Here is a 26,769-nt window from a genome sequence, read left to right as displayed (position 1 = left end):
CACGCACGAACTCAGCTCGATTCCAGTAAAGTGCGGAATCTCTAGTCCCTCAGGAGTCCCCCATTCAGCCAATCACAGCTGAGTGTTTCGGGCATGCGTACAGCTGGCCAATCAAAAAACGCCACCTTCGTCCCTCCATTCCTGTGGCAGTTTTTTTTTATAATGTGTGTGGGGATAGACGGAACATGGCCGTAGAACAGTAGCCAATCGGAACGGAGCGGCAAAGAGGCACAGGATGATTCCGCCCTCCAAGCTGGGATCAAGCTGGTTGCAGTGGGGAACAACAATGGCTTCGACCTAGGTTAGTACCCTTCTCAGGGAACTGGGTCGAACCTATTTTACTCGTGTGCGGAATCACCCTCAATTAGTTACTTTGCAAGCAGGGGGGGCCTCCATAGCCTTGAGCGATGATAACGACTGAGCCATCTGCAGCTGGGGGGAATTGTACGTGCGAACTGCCAGGCATGTCATGGCGCAGGCCTGACAATAAGCTGAGGTTTATTCTCACACCCAACTAACGTGTGCAAAACCCACAGACTGTATTGCAACTGGACCTTACACCTCCCATCTGGAACACCCCTCCCTACATTATCTTGCAACAACCTTCACATAAGCTGCTTTTTAAAAACATGCATGGCCCCATACTTTCTAAAATCACTTGGTGGGCGCCAGTAAAGGCATCAGTGGGTGCCGTGAGGCCCACAGGAACTGTGTTTGGCACCCTGGTTCGGGAGGTTTCAAGCCAAGTGTTCTCCTATGGTGGAGGCAGCTGTTTCTGAACAGGGGCTCACTGGGGATACAAAGGTGACTTTCTTTTCTGAAGAAAACCAGCACGGGCACAGGGCTTTGGACAAGGAACAAGCAGAGGTGGGATCCAGCAGGTTCTCACAGGTTCCCGAGAGTAGGTTACTAATTATTTGTGTGTGCCGAGAGGGGACTACTAATTGGTGATTTTGCCACGTGATTTTTGCCTTAGTTACGCCCCTCCTCTCAGCAGTAGCGCCGCGATGAACATGGTAGAACAGCTCTTAGCAGGAGGTGCACCGGCGCAGCGTATAAGCCTGCGCTTTCGTGCATTCGTTTCCTGCCCAAGGACCGGCGCAGTGGCTGCATCCTTGCCACAGCCCTGCCCAGGAATGCCCCGCCCCCGGAATGCCCAGCCACGCCCCTGTCGTGCCCCGCCCACCACCATTGGCGCTACGCCACAGGTTGAATCCCACCGCCATGGGAACCTGTTACTAAAATTTTTTGGATCCCACCACTGGGAACAAGGGTATGCCACAAAATGCACGGGTTTTGTGGATGCCACAACCACTAGCCCCCCACTGGTAATCGCTGACCTATGCAATCTCAGAATCCCTTCAGCATTTCCAAAAGGGGTTGGGTTCAGGAAAGATAGCAAAACTATTTCATCAAATGCAAATTAGCCTCGTGAAATGCAGGTGATCCATCAATTAGAAATCCTTTAATCTACAGACCATGGTCATCTTAAGACTCATACACGTCCAAAACACAAAACGAAATTTCCCTTTTGCTATAAAAATGGCAGCTAATCAGATTTTTCGGTATAAATTCGACTCAGCCTCCAAAGTCAGTAAAATGAGCACCCAGTTTGCTGTGGGTGAAGTGTGGATAGCTAGGGTAGGCAATGGCAAACCATCCCATAACCGTAAGCCCTTATTCATGTACCCCACATTCATCAGCTTTGCAGTGGGCTCCCCCCCCCTTATTTTGTTTAAACGGGATTCTCCTGCTGCAAAATCAGTCGATCCAATCCACCATTTACCCATCTATTCCCTCTGGCCAACCTCCTCTCCGCTGCCCCTGTGTATGCGCCATCTTGGCATTAGCAGTATTTTGCTAGACCAGGGGTCTGCAACCTGCGGCTCTCCAGATGTTCATGAACTACAAATCCCATCAGATCCCTATGCTAGACGATAACATTTTTGTGCAGATTTCACTAGTCTGTTGCTCCACTAAAACACCGGCAGTGTTAAAATTAAAATCAGTTGCTTTTCCAATTTGCTGTCCCAAAGAGTGAGAAGAATTGCTGTTGGGTAGGTAGGGGGAGGTGGGGAGGAGCAATAAACCAGAGGTGGGATCCAGCAGGTTCTCACCAGTTCCCGAGAGTGGGTTACTAATTATTTGTGTGTGCCGAGAGGGGGTTACTAATTGGGTCCGCTTTTCCGTTAGAAATTCCATTAGGTCCAAAAATCATAAAGTCCTGTTGTTTCCTATGTGGCTGGTTAGCGAAGGTAGAAAACGGGATAATTCTCCCTGTTGGGCTGTTTTAAAAACATGTTTTAGAAATATGGTAAAGTTCCTTGTTTAAGGAAAGTATCCTTCTTTTGATTTCTAGGAACAAAATGAAGTATTTGAAAGTATTAAGTATTTGACAGGCAGTCAATTAGAGGAGAAGTAGTTGTTTCTGTTGACAGTAGACGATAGGACTTGCTATGATGAGTTTAAATTCTGGACAGAAAGATACCAGCTGGAAATTAGGAACTTTTTTTTTACAGTAAGAGTTTTTTACAGTAACAGAGAAATTATTAATGCCCTGCCCCCGGAATGCCCGGCCACACCCCCATCGTGCCCCGCCAGCCCCATTGGCACTACACCACTGTTTGAATCCCACCACCATGGGAACCTGTTACTAAAATTTTTGGATCCCACCACTGAATAAAACCCGATGCAAGCCAAATGCACGCTGTCTCCCTTGCTTTCCCTGCGAAGGCGGAGGAAAACTGGCACGTTCAGAGGTTTCGGAAACCATGGGGATCTTCTGATCTGAGACGCTATGAGCTCCGGAGAGGGGAAAACATGTGTGTTACAGAGAATCCAGCCCAAAGGAAATGTATGCTCAATGCAAAGCACCCACAAGTGCATGAATGGCCATAGTCTGCCTAGTAAACATCATGCTGTGACTCACCCCATGGATCAGTAAAGACCTGGTGTTCACACAGGGGACCGGTTTACCTTTACCTGGAAGGTTTGCAAAAAGTGGCCACCCTAAACAGAGCTTTGCCCCCTGCAGATTGCTTCGGAGGTAAACCCACCAAAATGTGAGATCAGTTTTCTCAGCATTAAGCTATGTCGGCTCTAATCTTTGGACTGTTTTCTTCCTCCCTTGGTTTTCCAAGACAGCAACTGCGTTCAAATGGTGCAACTGGGAGTGGTACATCAGCTGCTGGATCTTTTAGAGCAACACGTGGAAACTGGAGACGTCTCCGTTCAGCATGCTGCGCTCAGCGCTCTCCGAAACCTCGCCATACCAGGTACAAGAAAAACCTCCAAGGAAATTATTTAAGTTGAGAGTGGAAAAGTGGAGAAACAGCGACGGTAAAGAATTTGATTACTTGGGAAAGGGAGTTCTAAGGCAGTGGAATAGCAAATCGGGCGTGCGTGTGTGTGTTGAAATTTGGGTTGCCAACTTCCAGATGGGGCCTGCAGATCCTTCAGAGTTACAACAACTCTCCAGGCTGTAGAGGGGAGTTCCCCTGGAGAAAATGGCTGACTTGGAGAGGGGACTCTATGATATTATGCAGTGGTGGGATTCAAAAATTTTAGTAACAGGTTCCGATGGTGGTGGGATTCAAACAGTGGCGTAGCGCCAGTGGGGCTGGGTGGGGCACGATGGGGGCATGGCCAGGCATTCTGGGGGCGGGGCATTCCTGGCCGGGGCTGGGGGAATGATGCAGGGTGCATGCGCCCCAGGTGCAGTTCCCCTTCGCCCTGCCTCTAGATTCAAATAATGACTGTTTAAAGTAATAAAAAAGCAATATACCGAAAGGTAGTGTATTATTTCCTTTTTATATAATTATATTGATTGATTTTAAATAATAACATAAGGAGCGAAACCAAAAACCGTTTACAATTGTTAACATAGTACAAACATATATAATTGTCTCTCTCAACCCCCCCCCCAACTAAAACATCCTATATTGATTCCCTCCTTCCCATATTTCCTTCCCTCCCTACTTTCTACTTCCCCTTCATATTCCTAGAACTACTTTATCTATTCCACTTGAAAGAAAACTAACAGAGGGAGAGATCCAAAATCCTTAATCTAAAAGAGTAGTTTAAACTCCTGTCTTTCTAATATAAATTTCAAGGGGAAAAAAGAAAAATCTTTACCTATAATACTTTCCCAACCTTTATACCAATGAACCAAAAAATAGAATTACTATATATTGTATTATTTCATACAGTTCATACACATGTGGGGGGTGCCGTGGGGAGCAGGGGGGCCACAGGGAGCCCTGGGGGGCGATTTTGCATCCCCCACTTGACAAGATTTGTTGTACCCAGGGACAGAGATTACCCCCTTGTCCCTAGTGGAGTTAATCATTAATAACCGGTTCTCCGAACTGAGAAAATTTTAGTAACCAGTTCTACCAAATAGGTGCGAATAGGCTGCATCCCACCCCTGATATTATGCCCCTCTCCTTCCCCTCCCATCTCCAGTCCCCCGCCCTGAAATCTCCATGAAATTTCCAACCTGGAATTTGGCAACCAAGTGGAAATGCAAATGTTAACATCCCAGAAACATCAGCTTTGATTGTAGCCATGCAAGGCAGACAACAGAGTATAGATAGACAGCTTTCTGTTGGTTTGCCTGTTTGCCTATATACAGTGGATATCAGGCTGATGTTTGCCAGTTGTCTATTCACAGTGGATATAAGTTTGACAGGGAGATATCACATTTTTGCCAATACAAGCACCATATAGAGCAGGGGTCTTCTAACTATGGCCCTCCAAATGTTCATGGACTACAATTCCCATCAGCCCCTGCCAGCATGGCCAAGTGGTAGGGCTCATGGGAATTGTAGTCTGTGAACATCTGGAGGCCCATAGTTTGAAGACGCCTGATATAGAGACTGTTTTGTTGTGCTGCCTGTACTTTTTGAAAGCATATTTTGCTGATGGAAACCATTTTGGTTGTGGCGAACAATATATTCATGCTGATGCAAGTGTAAACACTTACGTACATTGACTTGTGTGATCTAACAGATATTTAGCCTCAACACATGTTGTTGTTATTGTCATTATTATTCCCATACTAGCAGTAAAGCCCACAGTAAGAACCAATACAACAGGCTTTAGAAAACGGTTGATGGGTTAACGGCGCCCACCAAGGGGAGCAATCACTCCTGCTTTTTCTTTCCCCTTGACCATACGTCACCAGCTCCCTCCTTTTCCTCCTCTTCCCAGAAGTCTGTATTGCCATGCAACAGTTAATGGCACAGCTGTGGCTGCCAGCAGTTGTGAATCTCTCATGGGGAGTGGCTGACGCCTGCATCTGCTCCAACGCAGGCAGCTGCAGACTGTAAAGTGACAATAGTTATTCAGCAATGGGGAAAGAAGGGCGTGCACATGAGAGAGAGAGTGAGGAACCGCCACGTTTGGTTGTTTTGTTTGGGTTGGTTTTTCACCCATTCTGTGCAAGCCCTGCCACCAAGTCAGACGTGTGTGGTGATTGGCTGGAAGTTGTGCAGTGTGATTGGTTGGAAGTGAGTCATCGCCAACACAGCTTGCCTTTTATATAATAGGATGTGTACTGTGTTGCCCTTTTTTGGTTTTCATACAAAGCACACAGCCTCTCTGAAAAGAATTTGAAACTATTAGAAAGAGTCAGACTTGGTAGAATGAGGCAGCAGTATTTGTTCATATGTCTGACCACTGTGGTATGAAACAGGGCACTTACTGGTAAGAGCATTCCGCAGGTATTCTCCTCTGTCTTGTCTTCTGACGCATCAATGTTTAAAGCAGATTCCCCCTCCCCCAGTCCACTTCACATCCAATCTCAATTCCACCCCGAGAGGGGGGGAAATTCTGACAAAGCTTGGTGGGGGTCAGCTCTTTTCACTCTCACACACTTTTTCTTAACAACTAAACTGAGGACCACCTGGAGTTCTTCCTCAAGTCCTGAACGCGCTGACGGGCGGCCATGCAGAGGGAGAAACTGAGATGGAAATATCCTGATATACATAATTCCGGTTTTCCCCGGGATAATTTGTCTGTCCGGAAAACGCCTTTTTCAATACTGCTGAAGAAATCTCCACAGTTTCACAAAGGAGTTGCATTGTCAGGATCAGAATGATTGGGAGACAGCTGTATAGTCTATGAATTAAGCAAACCCCCTCCCCCCCAAAAAAGGAAAAGAAAAAGCCAAGCGGCCTCTGAAACAGAATAAATTAGATACAGTCTTTTTTAAAAAGGAAGTCTAGACAGACACAAGGGCCTTTATTAATTGATTAAATCCTCCGAGTCCTGCCCGAGGAGCTCTCTTTGAAACACATACCCCACTCAAGGGCTTACGGTTTGCACTTTCTGTGCCGAGCCCAAGGAAATTGCAAACAAGTTAATTAACCGCCAGTTTCCCAACACCACCAAGATGCCTGCGAGGGAGGCCGCCAGCCGCACTTGCCCTGGGCAAGGAAGAAAGCAAAGGGCCAGTGTCAGGAAATTGGCTGGCAGCATGCTGTTTCTATTTCCCTCCAGGGACGTTTGCTTTTAATTATTATCTCCGAAGGCTTTAATGTAAGAATACGGTAAGAGGAAGAAAAGGGACATGTTCAAATGTTACCTCAATAGGCAACATAGTTGGTTGATAGGGTTTCTAGATCTGGTTTGGGAAATCCCTAGAGATTTAGGGGTGGAGCCTGAGGAGGGGGGGTTGGGGGGAGGGACTCCAATGGGGTATAATTCCAGACAGTCCACCTCCAAAGGCACCAAATTATCCAGGATAACTAATATCTGGAGTTCAGTTGTAGCGTACAGACTGCCGCGGTGGTTAAGAAGGCCCAGCAAAGACTGTACTATCTGAGACTTCCAAGGAAACAACAACTGAATGGAAAACTCCTGGTGTCCTTTTACCGCTGTGCTATAGAGAGTGTCTTAACCTACTGCATCTGTGTGTGGTTCTCCAGTTGCACAGTGGCAAATAGGAAGGCGCTCCAAAGGGTGATCACTACTGCACAGAGGATTATCGGCTGCCCTCTCCCCTCCTTGGAAGTACTCTATAATTCCCAAAGCATAAAAAAAGGCCAAAATATTCTGAGAGACCTGTCTCATCCAGCACACTCTCTTTTTGAACTGTTACCCTCCCCGCAGATCTATGCTAGGTCTATCAAAAACTAGGTCAAAGAGGTTTAGAGACAGTTTCTGCCTCTAGAGCGCCAGTGGCTATGCTAAACTCTGCAGCTTCGTGTTGATGTGTTTGGGGCTGTGTAGGGATGGGTGGAGGAAGGGGAAAGTGAGGATGGGGTATGAGTCTGAAATTGTGTGCATCGAGGAATGCTGCTGTAAATTTCATTGTGCGTGCACAATGACAATAAAATGCTTATGCTTAATTCTGGGAATCTCCAGGCCTCACCTGGTTGTTGGGAACCCTAGTTGATTTCCATTGCCTGGGTATCAGACCAAAGGGGGAACTTTCCCTTACCTCTGTTGCCAGTACCATCCCCAGAGGGATAGCTGCAGATTTTATGTACTAGCCGGGTTGTACATTTTAACACCCACCCACCCCACGCACACACATCCCAAGCGTCGTTCAGTGCCTATAAAAGAAAGCATGTCTTAACTATCATGGTTTCCCCACAGAGAAACAATCAATAATTCTTTGTGCAGCCCTGGATAGTGTCACGCCCAGATGGTCCTGCCATATTTCTACTTTCTTCATCTACAGAGGGTCTGCTCTTTTACGCTCTTTTACGCTCTTTTACGCTCTTACATCCTTACCTAACTCTGAGCCTCTTTGTGGAAAAACTGCTTCTTCGCATGCTATTCTCAGGATAACATCGTTCGCTCTGTCCTGAGAATCCAGCTTCACCGTTATGTAAACATCCAATTAAATTATACCGTCTGCTTAAACCGGTCCCACCTGGCACTGGGGAAAAGGGGATTCTTATGTGTATATCAATGGGCAGCTTGTGATGTATTTCCAGATCTGTCTATCGTTTCCTACCTGCCAATATCCTGCTTTAGTTCTACAATAAAGAATATCATGTTCCACCTCTATTGTAACATGATCTTCCACATGAACCCACTAGGTGGGGCTTTAGGTGGTCGTCGGTCATCTCTGCCCGCACAATACTGTACGGCCTTGTGCGCGCCGCTAGCAGTTCACTGCAGTATTGTTATCACCAAGATATTTAAAGTGCTTTGTAAACCGGTGTCAAGTTAGATACTGATACCCTGCTCTTTTTTTCCTAAGGAGCTACAGCGATTTACACAATTTTCCCTTCCTCCTTTTTATCTTCATAACAACAACTCTATGAGGTAAATCAGGGTTGAGAGAGAATGATTTAATAGCCCAGCAAATTTCCACAGTAGAGCGACCACATTTTTTCATGAAAGCACCAGGAATTGGGCAGCTTTCCGCCTTGTAAACCAGGAGTGATTCCTCTGGCTTCCAGCGCTCACTTGGCAGTGCTTTTTGGCTTGTGTTCTGTTAAAGGATTTCACTTTTCCGTTTCCGTAGTTCTTATTTATTTTGGTTACTTTCCTCATGTTTGTGCTAGGCGACTGGTTTATTTTTCTCCCACCGAGTGGTAGTCTATGGCACCGAGGCAGCGTCTTCAGTGTTTTTTTTCTTGTTAGAACAAATCATGTAGGGCAGTGATGGCGAACCTTTTTGAGACCGAGTGCCCAAATTGCAACCCCAAACCTGCTTATTTATCGCAAAGTGCCAGCAATTTAACCTGAATACTGAGGTTTTAGTTTAGAAAAAACAGTTGGCTCTGAGGCCTGCGTTACTTGGGAGTAAGCTTGGTGGTAGTCGATGGCTTGGCTTTGACGCAACTATGCAACTCTTTCAATGGGTGAATCACAAGCCTAGGAGGGTTTACTCAGAAGCAAGCCCCATTGCCAGCAACAGAGCTTACTCCCAGGTAAAGGATGGAGCTTTAGTTCTTCACATGAAAATCAGTGGTGTTGAACAGCACTTGACAGTGTTACCTACACTGCTTCCCCAAAACTAGATCTTAGGTTTAATGCTAATAATCGAGCCCAGCGGCCCAGGCCAGCCTAGATGGTGGTGGGGGGGCACTCTGTTTGCACATGCCCACAGAGAGGGCTCTGAGTGCCACCTCTGGCACCCGAGCCATAGGTTCGCCACCACTGATGTAGGGAGTGATTCGATGTTTTCCAGCTGTCCCCACCCATATTTTACCTCTTGATCTTTAAATTGGTAAGTTATTATTTGTAAATTAAAAGTTACCACTTTACTTGGTTTTGTATTTTCTTTTTTTCCCCTTTGCCACTATTATTGATAGCTGCATAGTTTTAAAAAAGAAGTAAAAACATGGTAAAGTGCCGGGCCGGATAAAACTGATGTGAGGCCAGAACCGTAGCAAGGGGGAACTGCGCCCAGGGCCGTGCCCTGCCACGCCCCCGAAACGGTCCCACCATGCCCCCACACAGGTGCACGGCTGGTGCAAGATGCCCCCCCCGGTCCCCTGGGTGCTACACCATTGTGTGTGGCTTTTAGCATATTTTATAAAGGGGCCCTAATTTTTTGTAAAAATACACATGAATATTTAAAAAATATTTACTTGCATAGTGAAGTAATTCAATTTTTTTTGCATTTGCTGAATAGTCAGATAATACTAAATAAGCCACAATTGGGACTGGCGCAGGAACCAATATCTGCTAAGAAAAAAGCACCCAGAAAGTTGATCCTAGAGTTATTTCTCCTGTATACTATCCCAAGTAAACTGCCCACAATGAAATGTGAACTATGCCAACCAATTCCAGCATTGGTGCTTAATTTACAAATTGCTCAAATCACTCTCAAGCGTAATTGGCAAATTAAAGATAGTGATGCGGCTCACAAAGAGCAGTTGGCAACCACGCTCTCATAGGTCGATTCCGCACTTGCGTTATCAACCTAAGTTCAAGCTGCGTTCGACCTAAGTGCTCCGCACAACCACTGGGATCGACGTGGTTTTGTACCAGCTTCACCCCATGTAACGGTCAAATTTCCAACTCCAGTTGGGAACTACTACTTTTCCAGGGAACCACGCTCGAACTCAGCTCGATTCCAGTAAAGTGCGGAATCTCTGGTGCCAGGAGTCCCCCATTCAGCCAATCACAGCTGAGTGTTTCGGGCATGTGTACAGCTGGCCAATCAAAAAACACCACCTTCGTCCCTCCATTCCTGTGGCAGTTTTTTTTATCAAATGTCTGGGGATAAACGGAAAAGTCTCCTAGAACATCAACCAAATGTAATTTAGCGATGAAGAGGGCTTATGATTCTGCTCCTCCTCGAAGCTGGGATCACGTTGGTTGTAGTAGGGAACAAATAATGGTTCTGACCGCAGGTTAGCACCTCCTTCTTCAGGGAACTGGGTCAAACCTATTTTACTTGTGTGCGGAATCGCCCATAGAGAACAGTCCATGAGTCATTCCTTCAGTACAAAAAACATCAGAGGTAATCTTGATGCTTTATATCAGTAGTTAAAATGACCAAATATGATCTAATCTCCAGATAGACACTTGCCTCGGTAAAGTACCTTCAATGGGCATCCAGCTTTTTTTAATCTTGTGCATTAATAACAGCACAATTAACAAACTATGACCACAAATCCTAGACATAATATTATTAAAACGAGAAGCACAAACTTACCAACCTTAACTACCACCTCACGCTGGCTTTCATACAAGGAATGCAATATAAATAATCTATGCATTTAATAGGCTCAAGGGGGCTCCACCTACAAATACTTATCATGTTTCCCCAAAAATAAGACAGGGTCTTATATTAATTTTTGCTCCAAAAGATGCGTTAGGGCATATTTCAGGGGATGTCTTATTTTTTCCCATGATTTTGCCGCCCCCCCCCCACACACGTGACCAGATCAGCTGCGCTGAGGAATCTGTAACTACGACTTATTTTTGGAGTAGGGCTTCTATTTCAAGCATCCTCCAAAAATCCCAAAAAATCATGCTAGGGCTTATTTTCAGGGTAGCTCTTTATTTTCAGGAAAACAAGGTATATCTGCTGATCGAGCCCAGAGACGGAGAAGAAAGATTTTTCTCCAAACCTGGGGGAATCCCCAACTTTGCAGAAAAATGGACAAACAATTAAAAATGCATTGTTGCGGGTTTAATTCATCCCAAACAAGTGGATTGTCTGTGCATGTCCTCACAATGTACCTTCTTCAGGCAGCGAGGATGGAGGGGGTTAGGGTTAGGGTTAGGGCTGGGAAGCTGCAGAAGGCCCAGCAAGGGAGCTATACCATGCGTGAAGTCAATGTGGAGGGTGGCCGGGAGCTGCAGGAAGCCCAACACCAATTATGGCTGGGTGGGAGAGCCCTGGCAACCCCCCGGTGATAACAGCAGCAATTGGGGAGGGAAAAGCTGGTTCACCTATCAATACTGGTGGAGGAGGGGGAAGCTCAGAAGGGCCAGTCTGTTTAACTCTTCAAAAAACAAAACAAAGAAGCTTTCTGCTTGGTTTTTCCTCCCCTTGACCAGTACTCCTCCCTCGATTTGAATCATAGAATCATAGAGTTGGGAAAGATCACATGGGCCATCCAGTCCAACCCCCTGCTACGCAGGAAGACACAATCAAAACACTCCCTTTCTCCAAATATTTTATTTGATGTTATCAGTGGCACGGCTTGAAACAAATGCATAAATTTGGGGAGCGTAGTCATTTTTACTGCATTAATTCTTCCTAATAATGAAAGTCTTTTATTTGCCCAGTTATTAAAATCTTCCTTCATTTTTTTCCCCTATTCTATCATAATTATTTTTATCAGGTTTTTATTGTTATCTTCAAGTATAATGCCTAGATATTTTATTTTATTTTCTATTTTGATATTTGAGTTCCTTTCTATCATCGTCTTTTCTTTTTGAGTCATACTCCATAGAAACATTTTAGTCTTTGTATAATTTATTTTTAATCACGCTACCCTCCCATAATTGTTAATTATATCCTTTATAATACTCATTTTTATTTGTGGTTCATCTAAAAAAATAACTATATCATCGGCATATGCCATCAGTTTGTAATTATAGCCTTTCAGTTTAATACCCTTGATTCTTTCATCATGCATAATTCCCTTTAACAAGAACACTCCCGATATATGAGCCTCTGTTTAAAAACCTCCAAAGAAGAAGACTCCACCACTCTCCGAGGCAGTGAATTCCACTGTCAAACAGCCCTGACAGTCAGGAAGTTCTTCCTAATGTTTAGGTGGAATCTCTTTTCCTGCACCTTGAATCTGGGGAGACCTCAGTTGTAGAGAGACAGCAGATCCTTACTGCAGAGAATGCAGAGTGACTGAGGAGAATGGGAGAGCTCAGACTTGGAATTAGTTACAAGGCGTTGGAGGCAGTGGTGGGATCCAAAAATTGTAGTAACAGGTTCCCATGGTGGTGGGATTCAAACTGTGGCATAGCGCCAATGGGGCTGGGCGGGGCACGATGGGGGCGTGGCCGGGCATTCTGGGGGTGGGGCATTCCTGGGCGGGGCTGTGGCAAGGATGCAGCCACTACGCCGGTCCTTGGGCGGGAAACGAATGCACGCAGGCGCAGGCCGCCACGCACGCTGGTGCACCTCCTGCTAGACTGCTTCAAGTTCTGCGCGCTACTGCTGAGAGGAGGGGCGTAACTAAGGCAAAAATCACGTGGCAAAATCACCAATTAGTAACCCCCTCTCGGCACACACAAATAATTAGTAACCTACTCTCGGGAACCTGTGAGAACCTGCTGGATCCCACCTCTGGTTGGAGGGGGGGGGTCTCCTACGCTAGAGCGGTAGAAAGAAATAGTGATGAAGTAGGGGGCAGAAAGTGAGAAATAATGATGGGGTGTGGGCAGAAAGAGACAGAAAGCGACAGGCATAGAGGAGAAACAGGGTAAGAAAAAGGGCAGCAGTGGACAGAAAGTGGGAGAGACTGAGAAATAGGAGGAGGGGGAGGAAGCAAAGATGGGGGGAATAAGATGCTGCTCCATTGGGTTTTTTTTTCTTTGCAAAGGGATATATTGAGTTAGCAGAGTTTGGAAAACAATGAGCCAAGATTCATGAGTTGCAAAGTTATACAAAGTTTGCTATCCAACTAAGTAAGTTTACATGTATATTGGAAAAAAGATTTTGAGATTACTATGCTAATCTGCCCAGTTACACATATCATTGGTATCTAGCTGAACTCTTAACACTACATTTTATGCTTTACTTAGTAGGAATAGAGCCCAAAAAAAGGGAATACAGATTTACTTTTCAATCACTTTAAGACATGTGACCTGTTGCATGTAAGCAATGGAGATTTAATTACCCAATAGTTCATCAACAGCTCAATTCATCACAGTGTGACATCGTCAAGTTGTTTACATACAAACAACATTTAATTCCTTCAGGACTGGAGTGACATACACTTGTAATACACCAACAAGCTTCCACAAGTTTCTTGTGGGTGTCCACTTGTACATTTTACTAATAGCGTAGGCACATAGCCCGGTTAAAAATGATTTCCCCAATCCCTATAAGTAACCTATAAGTAAGACTCTTTCCTCCCCCCCATTATTTCCTTTCCTTATAATGGGGTGTTGGCAACCATAATGCTGCTGAATAAGAATATATGCAGGCCTTTTTGCTTCTTGTCCCTCTTCCCTTGTTACTAACCAGAATTGTAACAGCCTTGATGAATACCCCTTTGTTCTAGTTTACCCCTTAGAATCAACAATATTCCAATTATGCTGCCTCTAAGACAGTGATGGCGAACCTTTTCGAGACCGAGTGCCCAAATTACAACCCAAAACCCACTTATTTATCGCAAAGTGCCAACACGGCAGTTTAACCTGAGTACTGAGGTTTTAGTTTAGAAAAAACGGTTGGCTTAGAGACGTGTGTTACTCGGAAGTAAGCTTGGTGGTAGTTGGTGGCTTTGCTTTGAAGCAACCGTGCAACTCTTCCAACGGGTGAATCACGACCCTAGGAGGGTTTACTCAGAAGCAAGCCCCATTGCCAGCAACCAAGCTTACTCCCAGGTAAAGGATCGCGCTTTAGTTCTTCACATGAAAATCAGTGGGGTTTAACAGCTCTTAACAGGGTTACCTACACTGCTTCCCCAAAACTAGGTCTTAGGTTTAATGCTAATAATCGAGCCCAACGGCCCAAGCCAGTCTAGATGTGGGGGAGGGCACTCTTGTTTGCGCTTGCCCACAGAGAGGGCTCTGAGTGCCACCTCTGGCACCCGTGCCATAGGTTCGCCACCACTGCTCTAAGGTCTTCTCGTCCTTACAGGCACCAGAAGTCTGTCTTTTTCTGATACAAACTAGAACACAGCCAAATGTTTAGGCTCATTGTTTAGATAAGTGGGACAACTGAGAACAATACTGATAAGGTGAGGTTGGGTCTTAGTTCACGGGAAGTCAGTACCATGAAATAATGACACGCTCCAATGAGGGCATTTGCATGGTAAAATGTTTTGGGTAGCGGGGTGATCTCCCTTTCTGATGATTGATTGATGATGCTAACTTTGGGGTGTATTCTTTCTAATGAACTGTTTTGATGTAACCTATAAAAATGAGAATTTTCAGCCATTTTGGTGTGGCTCCTCTGATACTAGCTTGCCCTTTGTTGGCCTGAATAAAATTATTTCGTTAATTTTATTCCTTGTCGGCTTGAGCTTTTTGGGCTCCAATTTCTTAACAAGTTACCCCGCATTAACAATAGCAGCAGCATGCTGGGATGTTCACTCAGTGGTTTTGCCACATATTCTATTAAGGCGGGCTAATGGAAACAGAGTGGATCACATGAAACAGCCTGAAGCGATTTCAAATAGCCAAGGGAGTAAATGAAAGCCGGGGATTAAAGTCAAGTTTTCCACTTGTGTTCCTGAGCACCCTGTGTAATTGATGAAAACACTAGAACTCAGATATTTCCAAACATGCAGAGTCCTTGAGAGGAACTCTACAGCACATGGCTGCCCAGCCAAACGGTTTTCCGCTGCTTTAGAGCATTGCGCCAAACGATTTTGAGATAGCAGCTGTTCCGTATACCGTTCCCTTCCCTGCCCCCATGGACTTAAAAGTTTGTTCCACCTTAAGGAACAACTGAGCATCTCCTGGCTTTGTGCTCATACCTGCAGAGTTCAGTGAGTGGCATTGGTGGTCTTAATTGGAGCTCTCTGCCTTGCTTCCGACGGGCTGTAACAACACCATTTCTCAGAAACCAGTCTGCCTATAGCCAGAGGTGGGATCCAGCAGGTTCTCACAGGTTCCCCAGAGTAGGTTACTAATTATTTGTGTGTGCCGAGAGGGGGTTACTAATTGGTGATTTTGCCACGTGATTTTTGCCTTAGTTACGCCCCTCCTCTCAGCAGTAGCGCGCAGAACTTGAAGTAGTCTAGCAGGAGGTGCACCGGCATGCGTGGCAGCCTGCACCTGTGTGCATTCGTTTCCCGCCCAAGGACCGATGCAGCGGCTGTGTCCTTGCCACAGCCCCACCCATGAATGCCCCGCCCCCAGAATGCCCAGCCATGCCCCCGTCATGCCCCGCCCAGCCCCATTGGTGCTACGCCACAGTTTGAATCCCACCACCATGGGAACCTGCTACTAAAATTTTTGGATCCCACCACTGCCTATAGCTGTTCTGCTACACAGGTTGTGGTAGTAGGGGCCTTATACTTGAACGCTGTTAGGTTTTACTAATGCGTTTGTCCTGCGTTGGTTGGGCTTTTCCAGAGGTCATCAGTGTAGACACATTAGCCCCCATTCCAGTCTTGAGGGCACCAATTGTAACTTCTGTCTTCGCTTGCTATTTCCCAGTGGCTAACAAGATTCAGATGCTGGATGAAGGAGTCGGCAAGCGGGTCCAGACGCTGTTGAGGTCAGAGATGCCCCCGGTCCAATTCAAACTCCTTGGAACGCTGCGAATGTTGATCGACGGACAAGGTAGGGACATGCCAAGAGCATTCGTGTGGATATATTCGCAGGTTATCAAAGAAAGGGAATTATATTGACCTGTGATTGTGCTTTTATCAGTGTGGCTGCCTCAGGCTGAATGCACAAGAACAGGAGACTTTCCCTCATGTTGACTGCTGATCAAGGTTATGTAGGCTGGCCAAGTTTCCCCTCATGTGGATGATATGTGTGGCCCACTGCTGCTCAGACCAGTGGTGGGTTTTTTTCAAAAAACATTGGTGTTGCATGAACCATGATGTCACTTCCAGGCAAAACCCAGAAGTGACACCAGGTAGCTCTAGGAATCGCCAGAAACTCTATAGTTTTATGGGAAGTGACATCAGAGTGTATGCAGTGTCATGCATACACACGTTCAAACCCCCACCAGTTGCCAGGTATGGCAATCCTTGGGTTAGTATCATCTACTCTGACTGGCACAGGTTCTTCAGAGTCTTATTAGTAGTAGTAGTAGTAGTATTTATTCAATTTAGTATACCGCCCCATCCCCGAAGGGCTCTGAGTTGAGACCTTTCTGAGTTGAGACATGGAAGGAGTGGAGACAGAGGAGACAGAAGGGGGTTCCTTAATTTCCCTCTTACCTCTGCAGTGGAGACCAACTTGCAACATCGTTCTGCCCTCAACTCTATCCTCAAAATAATCCTGAGAGGTAGGCTGGGCTGGAACCCAGGTTAATATTTGAGCTGGAATTTCCCTAGCCTAACACTCTAACCATTATACCACGCTATAGCACAAATGTGAGACAGGTTAATATTTGAGCTGGAATTAACCACGGCCAGGTTAATATTTGAGCTGGAATTTCCCTAGCCTAACACTCTAACCATTATACCACGCTATAGCACAAATGCGAGACAGAAGCTCGTTTTGCCTTGAACCACACGTTGGTTTCTGATGCTTGGATGCCTGCCCACCAATCTTGCTTTCAGAATTTACAGCCGTCAGCACAAAGCAGGGAAAACCCCTTCCGTGTCCACCAGCTGATCCACCTCCCATTTAATTGCTAGCTGTTCTGTTTACCCAGGAGCCAGTGCTGACCTTAATTAACTCAGCGCGACACGCTCCCGTGAACACACGTCTGCTAACAAGTCCCTGCTAAATTAGTCAATCGCATTATCTAGTGTAAATTCATTACCTCCAACAATCACCCAGGCATGTGGATACCTGCAGAATTTAGAAAGGCAGTTTCCTTAAAACAAACGAACAAACACATAAAAAAAGACGACAGCCTGAACCCTCCCGTGTCAATAGCTTTTCGGCAGTGCCAATTAAAAAAGAAATGGTCTGCTGAACAGCTCTCGTGTCTACATAGTTGTACAGTCCCGGACTAACCAAGCTCGCTCAAGGACATGGTTCCAGTTTGGCTCTAGGAAGGCCCTCTGCAAAATGAACGCCAGTTCACCACCTGTGGGCTGCAGGACACTAGCAACAATTTGTACATGTGAACAGACCATCTCAAATCAAACACAACTAGGGTTGTTAAGCTCACAGTCTGGGCAGATAACCCCCCCTCCCCCCACCCACACACACACAAACACTGCTCAGTGGAAGAAAACTTTTAAAAAATTGGCTGCACATCACTTCTGGTAAAAAAAAACAAGGCGGAAAACCAGAAATTCACTCTAGGAATTGTCAGAAACTCTATGGTGAAACCATAGAATTTCCAGCAATTCCTAGAGCAGTGATGGCGAACCTTTTCGAGACCAAGTGCCAAAATTGCAACCCAAAACCCACTTATTTATCGCAAAGTGCCAACATGGCAATTTAACCAGAATACTGGGGTTTTAGTTTAGAAAAAACTGATTGGATCCAAGGTGTGTATTACTCAGGAGTAAGCTTGGTGGTAGTCGGTGGCTTTGCTTTGAAGCAACCGTGCAACTCTTCCAATGGGTGGATTATGACCCTAGGAGGGTTTACTCAGAAGCAAGCCCCATTGCCAGCAACCGAGCTTACTCCCAGGTAAAGGATCATGCTTTAGTTCTTCACATGAAAATCAGTGGGGTTTAACAGCGCTTAGCAGGGTTATCTACCTTCCACAGGGTTACCTGCTTCCACAAAACTAGGTCTTAGGTTTAATGCTAATAATCAAGCCCAGCGGCCCATGCCAGTGCGGGGGAAGGGGCGACTGTTTGCGCGTGCCGTGCCATAGGTTCGCTACCACTGTCCTAGAGCTATATCACTTCCATTTTTTTAATGGGAAATCATATGACATTGCAACCCATTGCACTCCTCTCCCACATATGCACACATACATTTCAGCCCTAATCACTAAAGACAGAACTGTCATATTTATCAGTTATACTTCCTTTCCTCCAAGGAGCTAAGGCTGTAAAGAAGAAGAAGAAGAGTTTGGATTCATATCCCCCCTTTCTCTCCTGCAGGAGACTCAAAGGGGCTGACAATCTCCTTGCCCTTCCCCCCTCACAACAAACACCCTGTGAGGTAGGTGGGGCTGAGAGAGCTCCGAGAAGCTGTGACTAGCCCAAGGTCACCCAGCTGGCGTGTGTGGGAGTGCACAGGCTAATCTGAATTCCCCAGATAAGCCTCCACAGCTCAGGCGGCAGAGCTGGGAATCAAACCCGGTTCCTCCAGATTAGATACACGAGCTCTGAACCTCCTACGCCACTGCTGGATGGAGGATGAGGGAAAGAAGGAAATTGTTTGCTACCTGCCCACCTGCTAACACACCGTCTGTGTTGCCCTCATTTCTTTTCTTCCTACTGTGGCAACTACCTGTGCTAACAGTCTGTGACACTGCTGCTCCTGAGTGACTGACTTGCTTCCACTGAAAAGCGTTGTATTTCCAATGACATGAATGCTGTGTAATTTTGATCCCGTGATAATCTTCTGGGTTGCCATAAGACTGGGAACAAGCATTCCAGGTTTTCCATGAAAGATGCAGAATGCTTCTTTATTCAATGAGTAATTAAATTGTGAAATTCGTTGTCAGCGGACACAGTAATGGTTTCAAGTATAGATGACTTTAAAACAGGCCTAGACAGATTCATGGAGAAAAGTTTCCTCAGGGGCTGCTAGCCATGGAGAGTCTGTTACCAAAAGGAAGTTGTCTCCATTTTCAGTTGGAGGGACTAGCTTTTGGAGTTGAAGCTAAGCTGATGAGGCATTGCCTGGGAAGCAAAAGTACAGAGTGTGAGAAAGAACAACCACAGTAATTCAGAGGGAGGGGGAAAGAGGAGAGAGAGAGAGGCTGATCATTGTGTGAAACAGAATTCTGGACTAGATGGACTACTGGTATGATCTTGCAGGATTCTTCTTATGGTATCATGATAAGCTCTGAAGGCTTCTTCATATTACCCAGATCCAACGCAGTCACTGTAGAACAAATCATATGACTTGCCCAGGTCTAGGGTTCCCTGAGGCCTCGGTTCCATCCCAAGCATGCATGATAAGAAATGGATGAGTACATAGATTTATGCAGTGGTGGGATTCAAAAATTTTAGTAACAGGTTCCAATGGTGGTGGGATTCAAACAGTGGGGTAGCACCAATGGGGCTGGGCGGGGCACGACGGGGGCGTGGCCAGGCATTCCGGGAACAGGGCATTCCTGGACGAAGCTGTGGAAAGGACGCAGGGCGCGTGCGCCCCAGGTTCCCCTTCGCCCCGCCTCTAGATTCAAATAATGACTGTTTAAAGTATTTTAAAAAGCAATAAACCGAAAGTTAGTGTATTATTTCTTTTTTATATAATTATATTGATTGATTTTAAATAATAATATAAGTAAGGAGAGAAACCAAAAACTGTTTACAATTGTTAACATATTACAAACATATCTAATTGTCTATCTCTCTCAACCACCCCAACTAAAACATCCTATATTTCCTCCCTCTTTCCCATATTTCCCTCCCTCCCTACTTTCTACTTCCCTTCAGATTCCTAGAACTACTTTATCTATTCCACTTGAAAGAAAACTAACAGAGGGAGAGATCCAAAATCCTTAATCTAAAAGAGTAGTTTAAACTCCTCTCTTTCCAATATAAATTTCAAGAGGAAAAAAGAAAATGAAAAATCTTTACCTATAATACTTTCCCAACCTTTATACCAATGTACAAAAAACACAGAATTACTACATATTATATTATTTCATACAGTTCATACACACGTGGGGGGGTGCCATGGGGGGCAGGGGGGCCGCACGGGGCCCTGGGGGGTGATTTTGCATCCCCCACTTGACAAGATTTGTTGTACCCAGGGACAGAGATTACCCCCTTGTCCCTAGTGGAGTTAATCATTAATAACCGGTTCTCTGAACTGAGAAAATTTTAGTGACCAGTTCTACCGAATAGGTGTGAATAGGCTGCATCCCACCTCTGGATTTATGTCACTATCTACATATAGCGGAGCAAGGAATAAAAGAACTTACCCAAGGACATTCTGTCAATTGCTATCAATTCAAGAAGGGGGCAGCCATTGTAATTCACCCGCTGTGTGAGACATGTTTCAATCTTTGTCTTTTTCAGCGGAGGCAGCAGAAGAAATGGGCCAGGATCCCATGTTGCTCAGTCGACTGGTACACTGGTGTGACTCAAAAGACCACGCAGGCGTCTGTGGAGAAGCTAACCGATTGCTGGCATCGCTCCTACGTCACAGTCGATCTCCAGTACGGAATGGGTGGATGAGGGTTCAAGTTCACTGTTCTGCCTCACAAAGATGGCTGCTGCACAGTGTCTACGCTGCCTGGGATGAGGCCGTTTTCTTGGTCACTGTAACACAATTCACAGATGCGCACACATCTAACTTCCCACCTAACAATAATCCCTGTATCCTAAGAGCTGAACATTTTTTAAAAAAAAATCCAGACCAGCCAACAACACCTTTTGAGGTGAAGAGGTAGAGCAGTGGTGGTGAACCTTTGGCACTCCAGATGTTATTGACTACAATTCCCATCAGCCAATTGGCCATGCTGGCAGGGGCTGATGGGAATTGTAGTCCATAACATCTGGAGTGCCAAAGGTTCAACACCACGGAGGTAGAGCCTCCAAAGGAGACAGTCAACTAACTCTGTTACCTCTGCCATGGCTTTCTTCACCCATTTTGTCTTATTTAACTTATTTATACTCCACTGGTTTCCCCAAAGTGGTTTACATCCTCCTCCTCTTCTCCATTTTATCTTCACAACAGCCCTGTGAGGTTGGCCAGCTGAAATGATGTGCCTGACTTAAAGGTCGCCCAGTGATTTTCCGTGGCATAAGTGGGGATACAACCCTGCCCTCAGCAGGTGACCAATTCTCTATATAATTAAGCGGCGGTTTCCTAACGACACACTTCGAGCCAATCATCATGCATGACTCACTTCTAGTCAGTCGTCACACGTGACTCACAGCCAATCACCATGCACACACAGCTTGGAAGTGGGATGTACACTGAGCGGGTAAAAACAAACACAAACCAAACAACAGAATGTGGCAGTTACTCTTGAAAATAGACCACTAGAAGTTGCATGCTCCAGACCTCCCCATCCTCTGCTGCCCAGCGTGATGCCAGTTCCACACATGGGAAGGGCAGATGTGTAGCGGCAATGGGGACATCCTGGGCGCCTTGTCCCGGGTGCCGCCATTGCCATCACGTGTCGGAAGTGGGGCTGGGGGTGTTTCAGGGGCGGGGCATATTGAGGTGTTTGGGGGTGGGGCAGAGTGGGGGTGGGAGGGGGCATGTGGGAAGCTCATGCGCCGGGCGCAGTTCCCCCTCCCTTTGTCACTGGGGAAGGGGGTGGAACGGCCCTGAGGAGGGCCAGGTGCTGTTGACAGCAAATGATGGGGGGGATGGATGGGGGAATGCATCCAGGCTCCCCACTGCCAGTGAGGAGGAAGAAGAAGAGTTTGGATTTATATCCCCCCTTTCTCTCCTGCAGGAGACTCAAAGGGGCTGACAATCTCCTTGTCCTTCCCGCCTCACAACAAACACCCTGTGGGGTGGGTGGGGCTGAGAGAGCTCCAAGAAGCTGTGACTAGCCCAAGGTCACCCAGCTGGCATGCGTGGGAGTATACAGGCTAATCTGAATTCCCCAGAGAAGCCTCCACAGCTCAGGCGGCAGAGCGGGGAATCAAACCCGGTTCCTCCAGATTAGATACACGAGCTCTTAACCTCCTACGCCACTGCTGGATGGAGGATGAGGGAAAGAAGGAAATTGTTTGCTACCTGCCCACCTGCTAACACACCGTCTGTGTTGCCCTCATTTCTTTTCTTCCTACTGTGGCAACTACCTGTGTTAACAGTCTGTGACATGCCAAAGAGCCCTGTTTACGTTGTTTCTCACAGACCACAAGCAGACACGCAGGCTGGCCGTGTGCTGGCTGGGCGAACTTCCTTCCCTTCTCCCCTTTGCAAAGCCAGGATCCAGCTTTGCAACTTAGGGAGGGTGCTATGGAGATGAGGAGAACTCTCCCCATTCTCACAGGCACCCTGCTGGCTCCCTGCTTGCAAGGCTGGGGTCCAGAACTCTCCCCATCTCCCCCACTTTGCAAAGCCGGGATCCTGCTTTGAAAATCAGGGTTGCCTATATCTTCACAGGGACCTTTCTGTCTCTATCCCCCCAACCCAGGATCTAGCTTTGTAAACAACAGGTAGCATGGCAAAAAGAGAGAGAGAGATGGGGTGGGGTGGGGGTCAGAAGGACAGTTGGGATAGTGTGGGGGGGAGAGAGAGAGTAGGAGTAGCAGGGCAGAAAGTTAAAAAGAGAGCTGGGGTGGTAGGACAGAAAGAGGAAGTTGGGGATGGCAGGACAGAAAGAGAAGAGTCAGTGAAGGGGCGGCAGTATGGAGAGTGACAGGGAGAAAAGTTGAAAGAAGATGACCAAGGAAAGGCAGAAGGGGTTGGTCCAGTGGTGGGATCCAAAAATTTTAGTAACAGGTTCCCATGGTGGTGGGATTCAAACTGTGGTGTAGCGCCAATGGGGCTGGGCAGGGCATGACGGGGGCGTGGCCGGGCATTCCAGGGGCGGGGCATTCCTGAGCGGGGCTGTGGCAAGAACGCAGCTGCTGCGCTGGTCCTTGGGCGGGAAATGAATGCACGCAGGCGCAGGCTGCCACGCACGCCGGTGCACCTCCTGCTAGGCTGCTTCAAGTTCTGCGCGCTACTGCTGAGAGGAGGGGCGTAACTAAGGCAAAAATCACGTGGCAAAATCACCATTTAGTAACCCCCTCTTGGCACACACAAATAATTAGTAACCTACTCTCGGGAACCTGTGAGAACCTGCTGGATCCCACCTCTGGGTTGGTCTCCTTGGTGGACACTGTTATCCCATCAACAGCTGTCTGCAGCCCATTGTATTGTTCAGCACAATGCCGTATAACAGCCAGTGAGCTTGCAAATTTTGCAGGGCTTAGCCCCATACTAGCCATTCCATTCCACAACTACCTTTTTGAAGTCAGGTCCTGTCAATCAACTGTCTCAGGAATGGAGGTACCAGCCGCAGCTTGCAAGGGAGGCACTGACGGCAGAACTGGCTCCCAGTTACAGCTGGAGAAAACCAGCATAGACTCCTCAAGACCAGATCTACCCTATGGGTCTCCTGAGCTAAGCAATAATCCCCCAAACTCAAAGACCCACGAAAACATTGACTTTTGTTTTACCACAGAGTAACTGAAGGGTACCTAAAAGCCGCTGTTGTCTACCTGTGCTCAAGAACCAAAAAGAATTGACAGTTGGACATTCGTTCTTCCCAGCGAACGGAACGGATTTCCGTTTTGGCCTCCAACTGAGAACAAGTGATCATTTGAGAGTGACTTTCAAGTGATATTTGTACCCCCAAAGATACAATTCATGAGTAACTTAGTTCTCCATACCTGGCAGTTGTTGTGGGGTCAGGGACAAGTGGGGGAAAGCCAGTCACTTTCCTGTTCAAGGACAGCGTCCTAATTCATTTGTACGCCCAGGCAAGAAGACCTCTTTCATCTAACTGGTGTCAAGGCAACCTCTTGTGTCCTGAGAAAATTCCACAAAACCCACCCACCCCTTTTGTTCTTCTGCCAACAGGAAGTTGTCAAAGCCATTCAAGAAGCCCAAGGAGTGAAGCACCTGGTTTCCATGGCAACAAGCGAGCATGCAATAATGCAGAATGAAGCTTTGATCTCCTTGGCCATCGCCTCTGCCATCAGTTTAGGTATTCAAGCACTTAATCGAAGCTGTTCCTTAAGTCACCGCTCAACGCAGATTGTTTCAGTGGTCCCATCTTTGACTCACAGGCCTTTATAGACAAAATAATTCTCTGTCTGATGGTTCACCAAGTTGACCTTTCTTGTGCCCTTGGAGTGTCCCAAGACCTCTCTATCGGATTGGGGCCTGGGAACTGGGCAACAGAACCAGTGGCTGTTGCATAGAAGAAGTGGTGGAGTTTGGATTTACACCCCACCTCTAGTCTATGGGGCTATCAAGAAGAGACTTTTTGATAGAGAGTTTCAACAGATGCTAGAGGAAGCTAATAAAACCTGTTTCCCGATCTCTCTGGGAATACCTGTGGATAGATTAATTGCAGCCCTGTACCTTAATCTCCTGGTTGAGACCCGGTGGCATAGAGCAATCACCTTAGCTAGGTGTAATGCCCTGCCTTCCTCCTTTAGCCTTGGACGCCACCTTGGAATTCCACATAAAGAAAGGAAATGCCCGTGTGGCATGGGTTCTGTGGAAACAGTATCTCATATGCTGTTGGACTGTCCTTTTTATGAGATAGGTAGGAAGAAGCACATAATCCCCTTCCTGCATGGAAGTGAAGGCATTACAGATAAACAGAAGGTTATATATCTTTTAAACAGCCACAACTACGAGCTGTTGGAAGCAGCGGCTAAATTTTTAAATGGTGTTATTTTAACTCGTCAGAAGTTGTAAAGGCTGTTATTATCTTGCAATGTTGATGTTAAACTATTTATATGCCATTAAAGGTATTCGAAATCGAATCGACTCATGCACCCCACCTCTAAGGAGACTCCAGGTGGCTTACAAACTCCTTTCCCCTCCTCTCCCCACCCCAGACACTTTGTGAGGTAGTGGGGCTGAGAGAGTTCTGAGAGAACTGTGACTAGGCCAAGGTCTTCCAGCAGGCTTTAAGCGTAGGAGAGGGGAAACAAATCCAGTTCACCAGATGAGAGTCCATCACTCTTAACCACTACACCATGCTGGCTCTCAGCATTGTCAACTCTGTGTTGACAAGCTAGCATCAACTCTGCGTTGACAAATTCCTGCAGGTGTGGGTGGTACAGCCCAGGGAGAGAGTGGTCTTGAAGAGGGAACTCAGCAAGGTAAAACACCGTAAGAGCCCACCTTCCAAACTTTTTCCAGTGGGACTACCTTTACTTTTTCACAAGACTTTAGGGATACAATGGATATCTCACTAGGGCAGACCTGGGCATTATACGGCCCGCGGGCCACATCTGGCCCGCCGGATGACCCTGACTGGCCCGTATGAGTCACAAATAGTAAAAAATGTTAACATTTTGTCTACCATTGTTTTGAGAAATTTGTGTGAATAAATTACATTTTTTGGAAGACAACCTCACTTTTTCATTGCATAACTTTATTGCATAACCGTCGCCTTGGGCGAGGTCGCACCACCAGGTTTCGTGTGTCTCCACCGATCACAAACACGGGGCCGGGGGGGTGGCGTGGCAATGTTCATCCGTGATTCCATCCCTTTTAGGGCGATCCCTGTCCCGGAGATCACTGGCATGGAGTGTGTCGGCTTGGAGTGGTTGGCTTTGGAGAGATTGGCTATCCTCCTGGTGTACCGGACGCCTAGCGCCCCAGGGGATAGCCTGCCGCGGCTGCTGGAGGTGGTGGCAGACTGGGCGCTGCGGTTCCCCAAGCTTATTGTTTTGGGGGACTTCAACGTCCATGTCGACACCGCCTCATGTACGGTGGCCGCGGACCTGGTGTCATCCATGGCGACGCTGGGTGTCTCCCAGGTAAATTCTGGCCCCACTCATGAAGCTGGTCACACACTGGACCTGATCTTCGGGTCAGGTGTTGACGTGGTCATATCCTCCAATGATAGAGTGCCATGGTCTGACCACCATGCTCTGAAGGTTCGGATGCACATGCCACAATACCCCCGTCTTCCAGGGCGACGAAAGCGGATTTATACTCGTACCGTGGAGACTTATGGATCCTGCCGGATTCCTGACTGCTCTGCGGGATCCTTGAACCCACCGGCACCCTTTGATGGACTGGTGGCGGATTGGAATACCCGCCTTTCCAATGCCATCGAGGCTGTTGTTCCCCTCGACGCTTCATTTAATTCTCGTTCCTGGCTAGCTCCATGGTATACCGAGGAGCTACGCTTGTTTGAAACGGGAACTTAGATGGTTAGGAGCGTAGTGTGGAGGAAGTCTCGTGACGAGTACGCTACAACATCTTATAGGACATTTATGAAGGCCTATGAGATGGTGATGAAGAGGCCGAAGAGAGCATTCTTCTCCTCCTCTTCTCACATCTGCTAGCTCTCGCTAGCACAACTGTTTCAAGCATTATTCAGTCTCTCACCTCAACTATCTGAGGGTTCAAAAAAATGACCAATTGAAATACATATTAGCTGTGAGGCTTCTTATGAGGCTATTTTGCAGATAAAGTCGCCACGCCTCCGCTTCCAGGACCTCCCTGCCACCTTTAGAGACAATTGGGCGAACTGGAGAGCTCCCTTGCACGTCTTCTGGCCCTTGCTTTGGCCCAGTTTTCCCTGCTCTCTGAAGCAGCGCTGTTGACAGAAATCCTGGCTGCTGTTAGAACCTACTACCTGTCCTCTGGATCCGTGCCCCTCTTGGCTTATTAAAACATGCCGAGGAAGGAGTTACGCACTCCCACCTGTTGAATATCATCAACAGCTCCCTTGAGCTT

At 46.8% G+C, this 26,769-nt stretch overlaps 1 protein-coding gene across 2 annotated transcripts in view; it reads left to right on the top strand.

Annotated features, from left to right (window-relative positions):
* The window catches only part of LOC125438352 (rap1 GTPase-GDP dissociation stimulator 1-like), a 92,896-nt gene that overhangs the window by 57,786 nt on the left and 8,341 nt on the right, over positions 1-26,769 (top strand). For both annotated transcript variants that reach the window (XM_048506764.1, XM_048506765.1), the window contains 4 exons: positions 3,141-3,275; positions 15,778-15,903; positions 20,406-20,545; positions 23,920-24,046. In XM_048506764.1, coding sequence (XP_048362721.1) covers positions 3,141-3,275; positions 15,778-15,903; positions 20,406-20,545; positions 23,920-24,046 — 528 coding nt within the window. The remainder of the gene's footprint in view (positions 1-3,140; positions 3,276-15,777; positions 15,904-20,405; positions 20,546-23,919; positions 24,047-26,769) is intronic.

Source organism: Sphaerodactylus townsendi, linkage group LG08 (genome assembly GCF_021028975.2).
Source record: "Sphaerodactylus townsendi isolate TG3544 linkage group LG08, MPM_Stown_v2.3, whole genome shotgun sequence".
NCBI classification, from domain to species: Eukaryota; Metazoa; Chordata; class Lepidosauria; order Squamata; family Sphaerodactylidae; genus Sphaerodactylus; species Sphaerodactylus townsendi.
The sequence above is the reverse complement of the archived record's forward strand: the minus strand, read 5'-3'. Positions and strand labels throughout refer to the sequence as shown.